This window comes from Pecten maximus, chromosome 19, assembly GCF_902652985.1.
Source record: "Pecten maximus chromosome 19, xPecMax1.1, whole genome shotgun sequence".
Classification (NCBI taxonomy): domain Eukaryota; kingdom Metazoa; phylum Mollusca; class Bivalvia; order Pectinida; family Pectinidae; genus Pecten; species Pecten maximus.
In genome coordinates, this window is record NC_047033.1 from 26880632 (window position 1) to 26899950 (window position 19319).

Consider the following 19319-nt stretch of genomic DNA (forward strand, 5'->3'; position numbering starts at 1 on the left):
TCTGGAGCCGTCAACGTTCCCTTCCTCCTCTGGAGCCGTTAACGGTCCCTTCCTCCTCTGGAGCCATTAACGTTCCCTTCCTCCTCTGGAGCCGTTCCCTTCCTCCTCTGGAGCCGTTAACGTTCCCTTCCTCCTCTGGAGCCGTCAACGTTCCCTTTCTCCTCTGGAGCCGTTAACGTTCCCTTCCTCCTCTGGAGCCGTTAACGGTCCCTTCCTCCTCTGGAGCCGTTAACGTTCCCTTCCCCCTCTGGAGCCGTTAACGTTCCCTTCCTCCTCTGGAGCCGTTAACGTTCCCTTTCTCCTCTGGAGCCGTTAACGTTCCCTTCCTCCTCTGGAGCCGTTAACGTTCCCTTCCTCCTCTGGAGCCGTTAACGTTCCCTTCCTCGTCTGGAGCTGTTAACGTTCCCTTCCTCCTCTGGAGCCGTTAACGTTCCCTTCCTCCTCTGGAGCCGTTAACGTTCCCTTCCTCCTCTGGAGCCGTTCCCTTCCTCCTCTTAGTCTTAAGCTGTTCCCTTTAATTCCTCCTCTGAAGCTGGTCCTCCTGCATTTTCAAGTTTCTATCTCCTAATCATAGGTATCCAATCCTCCCTACTAGGTTTCTGACCTTGCTGGGTTTTTTTTTTCAAGTTTCTATCTCCTAATCATAGGTATCCAATCCTCCCTACTAGGTTTCTGACCTTGCTGGGTTTTTTTTTTCAAGTTTCTATCTCCTAATCATAGGTATCCAATCCTCCCTACTAGGTTTCTGACCTTGCTGGGTTTTTCTCCTGTTAAAGTTTGCTGGTCAGGATAAGGTGTTTTTACCATCTTCTGTGTCGATTTTTGTTATTCATTTTGATGTTAATATAATTACATGAATACAATCATTCAATGGTCACTTTACTCTGTTTTTGAACAAGTACATTTAATTAAGGCATCGTTTAAATTTATGTAGCCTGCTAATACAATTGTGGCATCACACTTTTGAAAAGCTTGGTAAATGAAAATATATACCTATGTTAATGTTATCCCTATTGATAATAGATGTTGTCTTCCAAGACTCTGGAATCTGACACATTTTCCACACATCTGCTTGATACATAACTGTGTCTATATGTGCAGCCAATGTACATCTGCTGTTGTCCCCTCCTGCTATCAGTAGACAATAGTAAATTTGTTCACATGTGTCCAGACTTCCTACACCCGATATCCCATACAGTACACTGGCATAATTCATCACATAATCATGGTGCCTTCATTATAACTCATCAGTGATCTGTTAGTCCGGATACCAAGAGGCCAAACAGGCATGTAGCAAACCTGTTTCAGATGGACAGTAAATAACCTTGTGCACTAGTACTGTACAACAAACCTTTCAGGCAGATGGTAAATTTTACAAAAGGCTTGGTTTAAGGTAGAGCTGGTATATGTTTGCCTATATGTTTTTTTCTAAAGCAGGCATTTATTTCCATGTCCACTAAAACCTTCAATGCCTTTTGAAACAAACAAAAAAGAAGTTATTTTCAGGGATTTCATTCAAACTATGAAGAATGACTCAATAAATTTAATCTGAAGATTCCAATTTACAAACCCAGTTTACAAACTCCGTTGCACCATTATACATTTTACAACTTCTTTCTACCTAAGATTTATAATTGCGAAAATCAATAAAACAAACTAGAAAATAATCATGGTTTTTTTTCTCTTCATTTTCAAGAAATCAACACATGTATTGCTCAGAAAAACAGCATATTTTCGGCTTTATTTATAAATACTGAATAGTGAGTCTTATAAGAGGGTAAAAATAATTTATTGATGTAATTAGGTCTCCCTGACACAACAGCTATTACTGTCAGTCTGTGGGAATGATCTAGCTATACTCCTAGCATGTCGACAATGTAAACAATTTACAATAGGAACTACTTTTATTTAAAAATCTATAACAATTGTCATGAAGATCTGCACTGAAGCATGAATGATAAACTTTAACATATATACGTATATAGGCCACTACATGGGCCAGTGCAATCAGCCTGCATAAAATTCAGAATCTGGTGTCATATTGATTCTGTAACACACAGGTAAAGTTTTTTTTTTGTTATGATATTATCAACACTTAAAACAAAAACAAAACTCTTGACCTTCAGGAAGGCAATATTCAATATATACTATTCACTACAAGCTATAGCATCTAATCTATTCTTTTCAGCAAGACAAATATTCAATAATAGTAGTAATTAGCTATAGCATGTAATCGATCTTTAAAGTCGGAGTCAGTGCTCCAGATAGCCTGCGTGAATGTGTATTAATGCACAATTTTTCGAAAATAACGCAGCAAAATATTTCAACTTGTGTCAATCATGCAGACAAAATCTGGATACTTGCATCAGACTAGGGATTCAATTTTTGGCAGATTAGAAATAGAATTCATGTCGCATTAATTAAAGAGTTTAGGTGATCACAAAGTTGAAAGTAACAAAAAGTGTGCTTTCCAAGTGACAACCACCGTGATATTCTTTTTGCATGTGGTTAATAACAAGTTACAGGTAGGAATAATCAATGAACTTTATCTAAACATGAAACGATTGATTCCTGCACCTTATGTCCATTAGAAGGGCTGTGTATAGATGTACAACATGATTTTAATTTGAAATGTATGTCGAGAAAGACAATTGGAATGTCTTTACAAAATAAAGTTCAAACATTCAACGAATTGCGGCAAGGAATTATAGGATCACATTTCTGCTATTGATAAAAACGCTTCAATTTTAAAAGTAAAAGACAAGGAAAAATATTTATCGACTTGTCTTGTATTTCCTAGAGCTATATATTATAACATGCGCTCTAAATTCTAAATTAAAGGACCTAAATAGCAGATGTATTGGAAATTGTGAGAAGTCAAAGTTACGTTTCAAAGATAGTAATTACACTCCACTCTCAAGATATAAGTGGAAAAAAACCCACCACATTCTTAAGATATGGGTAAAAAAACAACATCTGTTAGAAATTTGGATATGGGTTCAAGTTGGAAATGTTCTGATTGTTCTGTACCTATACATTTTCAGAACTTTTAAAATGACATTTAAAGCTATGGTCTGCATCAAAATAACTTTACTGGAGGTCAGTATGTCCGGGCAAGCGAAACTGGTGGCAATACCCTCCACCAATATGCATGCATGTATAATCAGACTAAATGAATATACCATATTAAGTAATCTGGATCATAGATCTTATGTGAACCATCTGGTAAATACAGAAGTGGTTCACTGACTAGTAATTTCTGCTAGGATTTCATTTTCATTGCTACATCCGACTTGGCTCTTATTTCTTAAAGTGTTAATTTCAAAATGCGCACAAGTATTTTACAATGTTCAAAACTAACCTGTTATATGACACAATTAGGAGCACATGAACATTTATAAATTCATCTAGCTATATAGAATTTCTACAGAATAAATAATTGTGGCATACAATGTCCATAAGAACACACGAAAATTCTTTTGTGCAGCTTTTTTCATAGATATCAATATCAATAGCATCATATGAAATCCTAACGTGTGCAGAATATATATCCATTTAAAGAGAAACTTTATCTGTTGAATATAATACATCCTCTTTATAAAGAGCAAAAATGTTGTAAGATGGTCATTGAACAGATTTTTTTTAATATCACCTCTCAGATCTGTGATACATATATTTAATATCACCTCTCAGATCTGTGATACATATAATCAATCTGTTCACATTTACGGGAGTGGCACTTCTTCAGTGGAACCCCTATAGCTACAAACACTTCCTTTTAAAAGTCTAATTCGTCGTCTCATGCAGTATTGGTAATCTTAACCATAAATATTAAAGAAAAGCACATTTGGTGAAAGATATACAGATTACATATTAGATGTGTTGTTATAGCCGACAAGAGACTACCGACGTTTAAGGTAACACGGGTATCTCGTCAGGTTTTGGATTACCCCCTGACCCCTGTCGCCAATGTTGACATACAAGTTCGGTGGTGTATGTGTAAATTACCACATCGGTAGGTAAACAAAATGGCCCGTACTTCAACAGTAAATAAAGACGCCACAACCACTAAGAACTCGTCAAATTGACTTACACACATCCTAAAATAATGCCTACAAGTTTTAGAAGGCAAAAAGCACCGCGAGAGCATTGGAATTTCTTCACGTTCCTATGCAGTTTGGGTTACAATCCAACCTGTAGCCATTCGAGCGGATATATGTTTATGCAAGTTTGTAGGCATTTTGGTACAAGAATTGAACTATAATTGTAAAATTGAGTACAGTCAGTTGTTCTTAGACATATTGGGACTGTGAATAAATAAATAAGCATGATCTAGATAATGTAGAAGCAAGTGTAAATCACTGGTATTTATGGGACGTATGAGCAGATTTTTTCATTCTGGTCTACCCCCTCCGTCAGGAGCAAAATCGGTCATGGCCTTCACCCACAAATATTAACATAGCGATATTTCATTCAATTTAAGCCCTACATCACGAAAATATACGATAAATTGATAGACATGCTATCAATGGTTTGTATATGTAACAAACGCATCTATCGATTTGCATGGAACAACACGGCGCACTATATCTTGTGGCGGAAGTAGATCTGACATACGGTTCGCCATGTTCGACCACTTGCACCCTAACACTTACCATTTTCCGATGGAGGAAACGTATTAAGTTGTTCGTCATCTCGTTGAACTTGTGTTATAATGGACGAAGTGTCCATGTATAGCTTCCGGAAATCCTGTAAACGACGTCGTGGTTAATTCTTAGATCACGAAACTGAGCAACAAACTTCTAAAATATTCAACATGGATGAATACAAGCCTGACTCGACCATGATGGCGCACGAAGTGTTATTTCTATCTCATGCATACTAATGAGCCCGTAAAGTTTTCTGCTAGACAGCTTATTTTTATGAGAATCTATGTTTGATTATGTTTCTATTTATCGCTAAATTGTAATTTGTAGTGATTTCAGTACTTATGGCCCCTTTAGAATTTTGCAAATGTTGTTTTATTGATTTAACGCACCTGCTAGTATTTTACGCGCGAAAACGTAAACCATTCAGATCGAACTTACTAGGTCAATCAACCAATCAAAAGAGTTGTCTTAGAACTTGTCAACACTGCCCTATGTTTACGTTTACCTACATAGCTCTCACAGCTGTTCATTTGAATCGGCTAAACTGTCGAAATCGCTAGAGGATAAGTAAATGCAAGCTTATTGCAAAATGACTAAGAAGAAAAACTTTTCTTTTTAAGCAGATTAAATATACAAAGCATTGCAACAGAGAGATGTTCGCATGGTAATACACACATGAAGGTTAAAGGTCAAAAATCCAGTTGGCATAGCTCCAATACTTGTTCAATACGTAACAGGGGAGAGTGTACTCGATCAAATCCCAAGTACATTTTACCGGAGACGTAGATGTCTCTTTGAAGTAAGTAGCCATCTTGTTAAACATTCTATCCAAATTTTCCAATACGTAGTAATAGGCCCACATATGAATTATGCGTTCATGTGAAATATGATCATCAATTTCAATTTGTCTAGGCCCGCCCGTCTATCTCTCGGCCTTATTAATTTGCGGTAAAAATCAAATAATAATAATAATAAAATAAATTAGCATAGAATAATTCATTTATAGGGAATACATACGTAAGTCAGTGTGCATGTTGACGGATATTCGGGGTTTTTTTTCTGCATAATAACTTTCACGAGACTCGTTCAACTCTTTCTTTACAGTATATATATACATACACACACACATATATATATATATATAGGTCTATTGGTTAGATCTATCAAATACTCTTTGAGTTTAGCTATTGAGTATCGTTTTAAACCGATGTTCACTTCAGATTAAAGTAAGTATATGGAATATTGCACCATAAACTTGAAAAAAAACATATTATTTATCTACCGTAAGCAGATATCTTCTAGCTGTGTTATGATAAAGTTACATTTCATTGAAATCAAACGTATCGGTTTAAGCAGGCTCCCTGGTTTAAGGTTATGAAAACTAAAACCATGTCAAATTTATTTCACGTAAGTGAAAAATGCATATATTCAACTTGGCGGTAAATATAGGTTATTTAATTAAAATCAAATAATGTTCAATTTTACGTTCCTCGATCAGGGAAACACAATTTTTCACTGAAGGGAAATAATTAAAATAACTAGTGTATAATACTTAACATGTATTTCTATTTTAATTGAAGTGTTAAAACGTCTCTACAAACGTGTACTTCCTTCGATCACCTTGGTCAACGGAGGAAATTATCATGAACGTTATTAAAGAATTTCTTTATTGAAATAAATAATTAATTTTCCATTGTTTGTACACAGAATGCGCTTTCTGATTGGTTGAGGTTTTTTTTCATACCTCTATGGAAAAAAAAAAGAAAAAAATCCGAAAATGGCGCGAAAATTGTGACGTCACAATATGGCCATTGGCGTTGTGTATCGCTTTGTGAAAAATTATCCATCAGTTAAATTGTACATAAAACATGTTTTAATTTTGAAAATTAATTGCAAAAATTAATTATGAGCGTTGATGTCAATTTTTTAGTTTCATAGGGGTATGAACAATAATTTGTTTGCAAACTTTAGTAAGTAACGCGGATTCATACAGTTTTGCAATTAAACGATTTTTTTTTCATATCCCAAATGAAGCTAAAAATAATGCTTAGATAAACTTGAAAACTATAGAGCTGCTTAACAATGATCGCTTAATTATAAGACTGAACGTTACATTCAGAAGGCAGAGGCGAGACACGATAGCATTTTCTCGGAATGCAAAGATCAGAGCACTGTATATTGTACGTTGTATGTTAGTCAATTACTGATTTCAATCGATCATCGTTACTCTTTGTCGGTGACATAAACATCTTTAAAGTTTAAGTCCCCCATGTCTCCGGAACATGTCTTACAGGACTCACACAACTAAATAATTTACTATATGTTATTACTAGTGAACCCATCCCTTTATTCGCTCATTTGAAGTTCAAATGATGTGAAATTTATATCAAATTAAAGTTTGAAGTTTTTTCTATGGGATAAATGTTGTTATTGTATAAGGTTTAATGGTTTGGTTTGGTTTGGTTTGTTTTTGTTTAACGTCCTATTAACATCCAGGGTCATTTAAGGACGTGCCAGGTTTTGGAGGTGGAGGAAAGCCGGAGTACCCGGAGAAAAACCACCGGCCTACGGTCAGTACCTGACAACTGCCCCACGTAGGTTTCGAACTCGCAACCCAGAGGTGGAGGGCTAGTGTTAAAGTGAAGTGTCGGAACACCTTAACCACTCGGCCACCGCGGCCCCATAGGTTTAATGGCATATTAGAGCACACGTGCACTCGAAAGACAGTAACCCTGACATTAACAGTACACTGAGGAACCCCCACCTGGGGAATTCCCGCCTTTTTACACCTCGAATCCTAGGCCATTCTATTTTCAGTAGGAGTGTATATTTTTGATTTTCCAAACCTCAAGACCCTACACTTTATTCTCGTATATAGAAAGTACCCATTTCATATGTTATTTATTCAGGAAAACAGCTACAAACCTAAGAAACACATTTTCCTCAGGGACTTGGTTCAGGTGAAATTTTACACAAGCTGATAAGCTGATTTAGTTGTGTGAGTCCTTACACTATTACGAGGGCTGATTGATATGTTGTGAGCCTCACATGGAAGGATTTGAATTTGGCGGACATACTGTATTATTTTTCAACATAACCCCCTTCAGTATCTATATATACACTTTTTCCAGCGGCCTCAATGCCACTTTTATAGAACTCCTTTCCTTGGCTGTTCAGAAAGTCATCCACTGCATGTTAGAGTTAGGGTGCCTGAAATAGCTGTTTCTAGTTTTGAAAATAGATGGAAGTCTGATGGAGCGAGACCAAGTGAATAAGGCGATCATGCTCAAACAATTTAAAGCCACAATCGTGATTGGCAGCCTAGGCAATGACAGACTCTTTCACCCTAACCGTTTTTTCCATTTTGCAAAAGCCGCTTGTCTTGTTTACTTTAGAGTGCTACCTCGATCGTCGATATAAACTAACCAAATGAGACCAGTCCTTGGGTACACGGCCCTATATAGTCAGAGAATAGGAGAACTTACTAGTAAAAAGAACATCCTTGAGTACCTTCTTCAATACGAGGCTAACATATTTTGCGTATGACGTATGTTATCCAGTGACGTATTTGTATGCCAGTGACGTATGTTGTATTCCAGTGACGTATATTGTATTCCACCAGTGACATATATTGTATCAACTAGTGACGTATATTGTATCCACCAGTGACGTATATTTTATTCCACCAGTGACGTATATTGTATTCCACTAGTGACGTATATTGTATTCCACTAGTGACGTATATTGTATTCCATCAGTGACGTATATTGTATTCCATCAGTGACGTATATTGTATTCCATCAGTGATGTAATTGTATTCCACCAGTGGCGTATATTGTATTCCACCAGTGATGTATATTGTATTCCATCAGTGACGTATATTGTATCCACCAGTGACGTATATTGTATTCCACCAGTGACGTATATTGTATTCCATCAGTGATGTAATTGTATTCCACCAGTGACGTATATTGTATTCCATCAGTGACGTATATTGTATCCACCAGTGACGTATATTGTATTCCACCAGTGACGTATATTGTATTCCATCAGTGATGTAATTGTATTCCACCAGTGGCGTATATTGTATTCCATCAGTGACGTATATTGTATTCCATCAGTGACGTATATTGTATTCTACCAGTGACGTATATTGTATCCACCAGTGATGTATATTGTATTCCATCAGTGACGTATATTGTATCCATCAGTGATGTCTATTGCATCCATAAGTGACGTATATATTGTATTCCACCAGTGACATATATTGTATTCCATCAGTGACGTATATTGTATCCATCAGTGATGTATATTGCATCCATAAGTGACGTATATATTGTATTCCACCAGTGACGTATATTGTATTTACCAGTGACGTATATTGTATTTACCAGTGACGTATATTGTATTTACCAGTGATGTATATTGTATACTACCAGTGACGTATATTGTATTCCACCAGTGACATATATTGTATTCCACCAGTGACGTATATTGTATTTACCAGTGACATATATTGTATGTACCAGTGACGTATATTGTATTTACCAGTGACGTATATTGTATTTACCAGTGACGTATATTGTATGTACCAGTGACGTATATTGTATTCCACCAGTGACGTATATTGTATTCCACCAGTGACGTATATTGTATTCCACCAGTGACGTATATTGTATTTACCAGTGACGTATATTGTATCTACTAGTGATGTTTAATGTATGTACCAGTGACGTATATTGTATGTACCAGTGACGTATATTGTATTCCACCAGTGATGTATATTGTATTTACCAGTGACGTATATTCTATTTACCAGTGACGTATATTGTATGTACCAGTGACGTATATTGTATCTAGTGATGTATATTGTATTCCACCAGTGACATATATTGTATGTACCAGTGACTTGTATTGTATTCCATCAGTGACGTATATTGTATTTACCAGTGACGTATATTGTATTTACCAGTGACGTATATTGTATCTACTAGTGATGTTTAATGTTTTCCACTAGTGACAGTTGTTAATTTCTACTACATTTACAGCTCTATAGATAAACTTTGAAGACGGCAATCAATATGATAGCTAATTCTGAGTAGAATGTTTATTTCAAAAATACAAGGAAAATCACAAGATTTAAAAAAATAACATTGATTAAAATTCTTTATTAGCATATTTTGACAGATACATTGTGCAGATCTATGACATTAGATATATATATCTACATACCCAACTGGAATGTCATCAAGTTCAGCTTCAGGGTCATAGCTAGGCTCACAAATCAAAGGATTCTATGGTATAAATTTTAATGCATGTATTTTTTTATAGAAATTTTTCAAAAGATGAACAATCATACAATCATGAAGTTTACCTCCACTAGGTTGAAGTCTACCTTTATCATAATGCTTCATGCTAATAAAAAGCTGATAAACCAAGATTACCTAGCCCAGAAATCGAGGAAATTTCATCCAATAATATGGTAGACTTGTATTGTATAGGACACTTAATTAGGTTCTTTATCTGGAGAAAACTTAGTCAAATTGCAAGGAAAATTCACATATATGTTCCATAGATGTTGCTCTACCTGTATCAAACTCACGAAATGAATTACCTGTAAAATCACCAGATGAATTACCTGTAAAATCACCAGATGAATTACCTGTAAAATCACCAAATGAATTACCTGTAAAATCACATGATGGATTACCTTTAAATCACATGATGGATTACCTGTAAGATCACCTGGTGATTAGGTAATTTACCTGTAAAATTACCTATGAATTCCATATCTGTCTGATGTAATTTCATCATTCATTTTGTGAATACTGTCGGTTAACAAAGTTATTATTGATATAATAAAAAAGATGAAACAGTAGCAAAAACAAACAAAAACTAGTATGATGTGGAATATTTTGTACAACAAAAATATTGAAAACGATGAAAATGGAGGTTCTCCTCCTGTTAGGAAGCTAATAGCAAATTGCACACTGTTTGATGGTATGGATATTAAATCAGACTCTATTCAGGTATTAATTTCTGCTCTTAAAGCCCAACTTGTTTGATTCCTATTGTGGGATTTGTTGTAGATGTTAATAAATAAAACGTTAGGATATTGAAATAACCTGTATATGCATTACCCTGGATGCCGTGCTCATCACAATGCGACCGACAACACCTCTTGATTCTAATAAATGCAAGTGTTACAATTTTCAGCAAACTTCATATTTTCCAGACCCTTGTACATATATCATGTATCCTGCACCTGTCCAGATAGCGGAATATATAATCTTTACAAAGAAAAAAAGGATAACAAACTGGTAAATTCTCACCTATACATATAACGAGGCTTACCACTCCTTTTGAGGACTAAAGCAATGTAAACTTAAGTTTTTGAGACAAATTTATTACCTCCCCTTGGGAGCGACGCACATCTACTGACAAAATAACAAGGAATGAATCAATCCACTGTTATCCTTCAATATCTTTATTTTATTATGATCACTTGCTTCACAGCTGGTGAATTAGATCTCGGTACAAAGTTCTTCTGATTGTGAAGGATCCCGCAAATTTCTTCATGATATCAATGTAGATTTAAAATGAAATTTCCTTCCAAAATTCAAAAGTTTACACATATTTGGTAAGGAATAGTACTGTATTATAGCAGCACATCATTTTGTAAGGTATTTTTACTTACAGACCTGTATCATTTAACAATCATTTGCATATATATACAAAAAAGTGACACTTGGTTTCGTACAGATTTTTCATATCAAATTTCAAGCACTTTTACAGCACTTATTTTCTAAATTTTCAAAGTGCATTTTAAGCCAAACTTGTAGGGAATCGAGGTAACTTTTGTCATTAACATGATGAAAATAAACAGATGTGTTGTGTAACTAATGTGATCAAAACACTGCACTTGTAATAAATAGCCAAATATCACAATCTGGATATTAATGAAAATTAAAGTAAATAATGCTGGCTATTAAACATTTTTTTTGATAATTTTCTTGTACTAAATTCGTTAAATTCTTAAGGGAATCTGAAAAAGCATGTTTATGACAAGTAAGTATAAATTCCAGTACTTTTTAAGCACTTGTGCGCAAAATCCAGTACTTTTCCAGACCGACCTCAAATTCCAGCACTTTTCATCGTCTGTACAAACCATGTAACAATTGTTTTAAACAAAAAGAAAATGAATAAAAAAAATGTCAATACCAGATAAGAGACGCTAACAATGCTAGAAAACCTGTGATTATTTGTCTTCAAACAACATAAAGGTTTCTCATTGTAAATTTATTGTTCTAAATACATAAATTATTGCTTTAGGATAAAAAACAAAGCCCACCATATTTTGGCTGTACATTATGCATTAGCTATTATATATATATAAACAATCGTATTTGTAATAACATTACAGTAACAAAATGTCAGATCTATGTGTATGCCGTAATATTATTATAGTACTATGAATGTCAGACCTACGTTATGTTGTAATAATTAACAGATCTCTGTGTATGCCGTAATATTATTATAGTACTATGAATGTCAGACCTACGTTATGTTGTAATAACAGATCTCTGTGTATGCCGTAATATTATTATAGTACTATGAATGTCAGACCTACGTTATGTTGTAATAATTAACAGATCTCTGTGTATGCCGTAATATTATTATAGTACTATGAATGTCAGACCTACGTTATGTTGTAATAATTAACAGATCTCTGTGTATGCCGTAATATTATTATAGTACTATGAATGTCAGACCTACGTTATGTTGTAATAACAGATCTGTGTATGCCGTAATATTATTATAGTTCTATGAAGTCAGACCTACGTTATGTTGTAATAACAGATCTGTGTATGCCGTAATATTATTATAGTTCTATGAAGTCAGACCTACATTATGTTGTAATAACAGATCTGTGTATGCCGTAATATTATTATAGTACTATGAAGTCAGCCCTACGTTATGCTGTAATAATTATCAGATCTATGTGTATACCGTAATATTATTATAATACAGATGTACTATAATTTGTGAACGGCACCGAGACAACTACATTGCTGTGATATAGCAGTACATGTATATAAAACCCCAAACTATCAATCCTATATCAGTCAGACCTACTGGAAACTGATCCATTAATTATGCTCATTTAAGTCTGTGTTCGCTTTGTCACATTAAACTTTGTATCGTTTTTTTTAATTTTCAAAACAGGGCATCGAAAGCGATACCAATCCCCTTGTGTGAAGTCGCTAGAGCACTTGCAATGATTCTCTTTAAATAGTAACAGTGACCTTGTCCTTGACCTTGGCTCGCTGAAATATTCTCATATCTGACCAGTAAATGAAGTTTGATCAAAATCTGTTGAAAAATGATTAAGTTTACTTAAAGAGCGCTGACAATGATTTTCCTTCATTGTGAAGGATTGTAACTTTTATCTAGACAGCAGATTAAAGTTAATATAGAAACCTCTGCATTCCTGACAATACAAAACACTACTCTATTGAAGCTACTAAAATGTAAATGACCGATCAATTGTACCACCAACCAATCATGGCCCATTTCAAATGACAGCTGACGATGAGCATGCTATAAATCACAAACCCAAGTTTTACAGGTAAAAATGTATAACCCTGTTATATAAACTCAGTCAAACTTCACAAGAGTTGTTAAATTCCAGGAAGAATGTAATAATGTTTGTCCATATTGGACATAGTGAGATTAATGTTTATATGGTAAAACTATTACACAATTTCAAGTGGAAACTCAACATGAACAAAAAGTTCACATGTTAGAATTTGGAATTTCCCCCAGTTCTCAAATATTCTTCTTTTTCACAGCAGAATATGAATTAAAAATCACACTTTCAGTTTCCATTCCATCCAAGTAAACAACATACATTGTATATGTATTAACAGATAACTATGTAGAAAGAAAAAATGATTCCAATTGAACAACAACCTTGGGGAAAGAAAAATAATTCCAAGTATGAAGAAATTTTGGCCATGAATAGTAGAAAAAAAAATCCTGTGTATAATAAGTATATCATTCTTAACTATGAACATGTATAAATATATCTATCTAAACATTTGATAACATACCCAGTTCTTGAGCACAACACTTTATAATATCATATGAGGGGAGATAACCCCTCATGTATTAGATGGAATACAAATCCAAAGTTTTTTACAACTTCAGAAATAATGTTGGAATGCAATGAGAATAAAATTTAAATACCAAAACATGTAAGATCTTAAAACTTAACAGTGTGTAATGGTCACACCTAGAGTTTTGTTATAAAAGCAGCAAATCACTACAGTATACATTGTACACGTCATTATACATATGATCGGTAAACTTTAACGAGCATCTCTTCAACCACAGTGAATGATATAATACATATTTGTACCGCCAATGTTTTCAGTGTGCTTTGGTATAGTTAAGTACAGTACCCTGTCATATATCCAAACTTATAAAATATTTAATCTGAATCGTCGTAATTATATCTAAACTTTTAAATATCAAATCTTAACTGTCTTATATCCAAACTTTTAAATATTAAATTTTAACTGTCTTATATTCAAACTTATAAAATATTTAATCTGAACTGTCATTATTATATCCAAACTTTCAAAATTTTCTGAACTGTTGAGTCCCCGTAATATTCAAACATCTGAATAACCCAGCAAACAATTATATTTCTCTCGCGGCTGGTTGGGATAAATGCCAGTTTTGTATTATGAACTGATCTTAGATAAAAATACATTAAAACATTTCTTTTAAATTTTGGTGATAACAATTTCTTAATCAACTGTGGAGTGTTACAGTCACTACCTTCCTGGTTCATTAAAGTCTGAAACCTGCTGCCGTTTAACCCTTTCAACCCTAAGAAACTTTAGTGGACTCTGCCATTCTTTCATAAGTTGAAGTCCAATATGGTCAGTAGGGGTGAAAGGGTTAAAATGCCAAAGCACCTAAAAAACACTGATCATACTGAGACACCTATACATCTGTGGTCCAAAAGTGGTAAGCTGATTGCGTTACCCGGTAGTACTACAGCATAAAGCTGCAAGTGCACCAGTTCACAAGTATACTAATATAAAACAGCAATTATATATATATGTCAGAGTGGATTTAAAACAGTTTTAATTTCTGTTTCATCTGCTTCTGTTTCCACATTGCAACACTCTGGAACTGTGCATAGGGCATCCCAAATAGGCGGTCAAATTCTTCTGTTTCAAGATGCAGCTGAAGAGGAGACAAATATCACAAATCAGGACAAGTGTTAGGTCTATATACTTCATAATCCTGAAGTTAATTACCTGGTACATGTATATCAAATTTTGTTATCATCATGGAAATTCTGGGTATCATTTAGCCCTCATGATAAAGATAAATGGGTATTATTTAATAATTCAAAGAAAAGTGGGGGCTTTTAATAACTAGACCCTGATCAACTAAAAAAAAGGGGGGTAGAGCCACCGCTGGACCATGATCAGTATCAAATCGGTTAAAATTTCAACAGATGCCTGACCATTCATGAGGAGAAGCATTTTTATGATCCCATTCCCTTAAACAGTTTCATGTCCATCTGCACAAAATCTAATCACATTTGTTCAGCTCAGCAATGCTTCACCAAATTAATTGAAATCTGTGTATTTTTTTATTTTTTTTACATGTAATTTTTTCAAAGATTTATTTTTTATCTATTTAATCTCTTGTCCTAGATAAGATGTAACTTAAACTGCACATTAAATGAATGGAACAGATTTACAGAAATTACATAGTTGTCTGGTTTGACACCTGTATGACCTCTCACCTCTCGACAGGTAGGATCGACTCCTTGTGGGAGATCTTCCGTGGATACCTGCAGTTTTTCCAGTGGGTACTTCGCCACTGTGCTGAAATCAGTACCATTGCTCTCAGCCTCCTGCAAATAACCATACAGACATTCTACATCTGACAAAGAAAAAAATCTTTTCTTTTTCATGACATTAGAAATACATTCTGAAAATAAGCATACATTGAATAACAGCACTGACTGCTTACATTCAATTTGGTAAACCTAGATAAGTATTGAAAACACGACAATAATGAGCACAGCAAACAGATGCACAATACACTAATCATAGAATAATTTCCAGATATCAAAATCTATATTGTCATTGTTAGACCCCATCAAAACATCTTTGCAAAAATTAAGACAATATAACACATGATCGGACTGAACTGTAGACCACTGAAGAAACTTGCACCAAACCTTAGACGGAAAAATTGCCCAAGAACAGTTATGTCCCAAACATAAATAATCAATTGAAAAAGTAGTTCCCAAATTAAATCCATGTCATCATTGTTAACCCCACAAGAACATCCATGCCCTAAATTGGGACGATAACACATTAAGAAATTTTCACCACATAACCAATAGTTGACGGACAGATGGACGGACAATGCTATATCATAATATGCGCATACCTAGGGTATCATTATAGATCACACTGCTGTGAGTGCCTATTCAAGACGATCATTTAATACAAACCTTTCAGGATCAAATGAATATAAACAAACATCTTACCACTTCCTGAGGTAAAACCTCATTTTGATTTTTGGCTTCTTCTACCAATTCGCTGTAGGACTTTCCATTCTGAAAACAAAATGGGAAATTTATGAATCAAGCAGGCAATCATTCACACACTCCAGTTAAACCTCTTATCAGCCAATTATAAAAAAAAATTGTTCATTTCCAATTCCTTTAATGTGGCAATGTGAGGCCAAGACTGACCAAATGTACCCTTATACTTTGATGTTGCATGCATAACAAAGTGCTGAGAAATAAGAAAACACTTCAATCTAGACATTGTAATTGACTGGGATCAAAGGTCAACGTATAGGTTACAGTGACCCAATTTTAGCATGTCACATTCCATGTTCTGAAAATGTATCCTGATCAATGGAGAAGTGTTAATGGTCCCAGGTAAACAGTACAGGAGATCTGGAGGAACTAATAATCCAGGTAAACAGTACAGGAGATCTGGAGGAACTAATAGTCCCAGGGAAACAGTATGGGAGATCTGGAGGAACTATAGTCCCAGGTAAACAGTACAGGAGATCTGGAGGAACTAATAGTCCAGGTAAACAGTACAGGAGATCTGGAGGAACTAATAGTCCCAGGTAAACAGTACAGGAGATCTGGAGGAACTAATAGTCCCAGGTAAACAGTACAGGAGATCTGGAGGAACTAATAGTCCTAGGTAAACAGTACAGGAGATCTGGAGGAACTAATAGTCCCAGGTAAACAGTACAGGAGATCTGGAGGAACTAATAGTCCCAGGTAAACAGTACAGGAGATCTGGAGGAACTAATAGTCCCAGGTAAACAGTACAGGAGATCTGGAGGAACTAATAGTCCAGGGAAACAGTACAGGAGATCTGGAGGAACTAATAGTCCCAGGTAAACAGTATGGGAGATCTGGAGGAACTAATAGTCCAGGTAAACAGTATGGGAGATCTGGAGGAACTAATAGTCCAGGTAAACAGTACAGGAGATCTGGAGGAACTAATAGTCCCATGTAAACAGTACAGGAGATCTGGAGGAACTAATAGTCCCAGGGAAACAGTATGGGAGATCTGGAGGAACTAATAGTCCAGGTAAACAGTACAGGAGATCTGGAGGAACTAATAGTCCCAGGTAAACAGTACAGGAGATCTGGAGGAACTAATAGTCCCAGGTAAACAGTACAGGAGATCTGGAGGAACTAATAGTCCCAGGTAAACAGTACAGGAGATCTGGAGGAACTAATAGTCCAGGTAAACAGTACAGGAGATCTGGAGGAACTAATAGTCCAGGTAAACAGTACAGGAGATCTGGAGGAACTAATAGTCCAGGTAAACAGTACAGGAGATCTGGAGGAACTAATAGTCCCAGGTAAACAGTATGGGAGATCTGGAGGAACTTATAGTCCAGGTAAACAGTACAGGAGATCTGGAGGAACTAATAGTCCCAGGGAAACAGTACAGGAGATCTGGAGGAACTAATAGTCCAGGGAAACAGTATGGGAGATCTGGAGGAACTAATAGTCCAGGTAAACAGTATGGGAGATCTGGAGGAACTTATAGTCCCAGGGAAACAGTACAGGAGATCTGGAGGAACTAATAGTCCAGGTAAACAGTACAGGAGATCTGGAGGAACTAATAGTCCCAGGGAAACAGTATGGAGATCTGGAGGAACTAATAGTCCCAGGGAAACAGTACAGGAGATCTGGAGGAACTAATAGTCCAGGTAAACAGTACAGGAGATCTGGAGGAACTAATAGTCCCAGGTAAACAGTATGGGAGATCTGGAGGAACTAATAGTCCCAGGGAAACAGTACCGGAGATCTGGAGGAACTAATAGTCCAGGGAAACAGTACAGGAGATCTGGAGGAACTAATAGTCCTAGGTAAACAGTACAGGAGATCTGGAGGAACTAATAGTCCCAGGTAAACAGTACAGGAGATCTGGAGGAACTAATAGTCCCAGGGAAACAGTACAGGAGATCTGGAGAAACTAATAGTCCCAGGTAAACAGTACAGGAGATCTGGAGGAACTAATAGTCCAGGGAAACAGTACAGGAGATCTGGAGGAACTAATAGTCCAGGTAAACAGTACAGGAGATCTGGAGGAACTAATAGTCCAGGTAAACAGAACAGGAGATCTGGAGGAACTAATAGTCCAGGGAAACAGTACATGAGATCTGGAGGAACTAATAGTCCAGGTAAACAGTACAGGAGATCTGGAGGAACTAATAGTCCAGGTAAACAGTACAGGAGATCTGGAGGAACTAATAGTCCAGGGAAACAGTACAGGAGATCTGGAGGAACTAATAGTCCCAGGTAAACAGTACAGGAGATCTGGAGGAACTAATAGTCCCAGGTAAACAGTACAGGAGATCTGGAGGAACTAATAGTCCCAGGTAAACAGTACAGGAGATCTGGAGGAACTAATAGTCCCAGGTAAACAGTACAGGAGATCTGGAGAAACTAATAGTCCAGGTAAACAGTATGGGAGATCTGGAGGAACTAATAGTCCCAGGTAAACAGTACAGGAGATCTGGAGGAACTAATAGTCCAGGGAAACAGTACAGGAGATCTGGAGGAACTAATAGTCCCAGGTAAACAGTATAGGAGATCTGGAGGAACTAATAGTCCCAGGGAAACAGTACAGGAGATCTGGAGGAACCAATAGTCCCAGGGAAACAGTATGGGAGATCTGGAGGAACTAATAGTCCAGGTAAACAGTACAGGAGATCTGGAGGAACTAATAGTCCCAGGGAAACAGTACAGGAGATCTGGAGGAACTAATAATCCAGGTAAACAGTACAGGAGATCTGGAGGAACTAATAGTCCCAGGGAAACAGTATGGGAGATCTGGAGGAACTAATAGTCCCAGGTAAACAGTACAGGAGATCTGGAGGAACTAATAGTCCCAGGGAAACAGTACAGGAGATCTGGAGGAACTAATAGTCCAGGTAAACAGTATGGGAGATCTGGAGGAACTAATAGTCCCAGGTAAACAGTACAGGAGATCTGGAGGAACTAATAGTCCCAGGGAAACAGTATGGGAGATCTGGAGGAACTAATAGTCCCAGGTAAACAGTACAGGAGATCTGGAGGAACTAATA

At 36.1% G+C, this 19319-nt stretch overlaps 2 protein-coding genes across 4 annotated transcripts in view; both read right to left on the minus strand.

The window, feature by feature from the left end:
• LOC117317560 (carboxy-terminal domain RNA polymerase II polypeptide A small phosphatase 1-like) overlaps nucleotides 1–4848 on the minus strand; it is a 31745-nt gene extending 26897 nt beyond the window's left edge. Inside the window, exon 1 of the mRNA XM_033872385.1 lies at nucleotides 4656–4848. Within this exon, the coding sequence (XP_033728276.1) occupies nucleotides 4656–4731 (76 nt within the window). The 5' untranslated portion in view covers nucleotides 4732–4848. The remainder of the gene's footprint in view (nucleotides 1–4655) is intronic.
• A 4876-nt stretch (nucleotides 4849–9724) lies between these two features.
• Nucleotides 9725–19319, minus strand: part of LOC117318014 (villin-1-like) — a 55000-nt gene continuing 45405 nt past the window's right edge. For 2 of the 3 annotated variants that reach the window (XM_033872989.1, XM_033872992.1), the window contains exons 24-26: nucleotides 16237–16305; nucleotides 15481–15591; nucleotides 9725–14909 (exon numbers count right to left, since the gene is read on the minus strand). In XM_033872989.1, the coding sequence (XP_033728880.1) occupies nucleotides 14796–14909; nucleotides 15481–15591; nucleotides 16237–16305 (294 nt within the window). In that variant the 3' untranslated portion in view covers nucleotides 9725–14795. The remainder of the gene's footprint in view (nucleotides 14910–15480; nucleotides 15592–16236; nucleotides 16306–19319) is intronic. The other variant, XR_004530291.1, reaches the window with a different exon arrangement.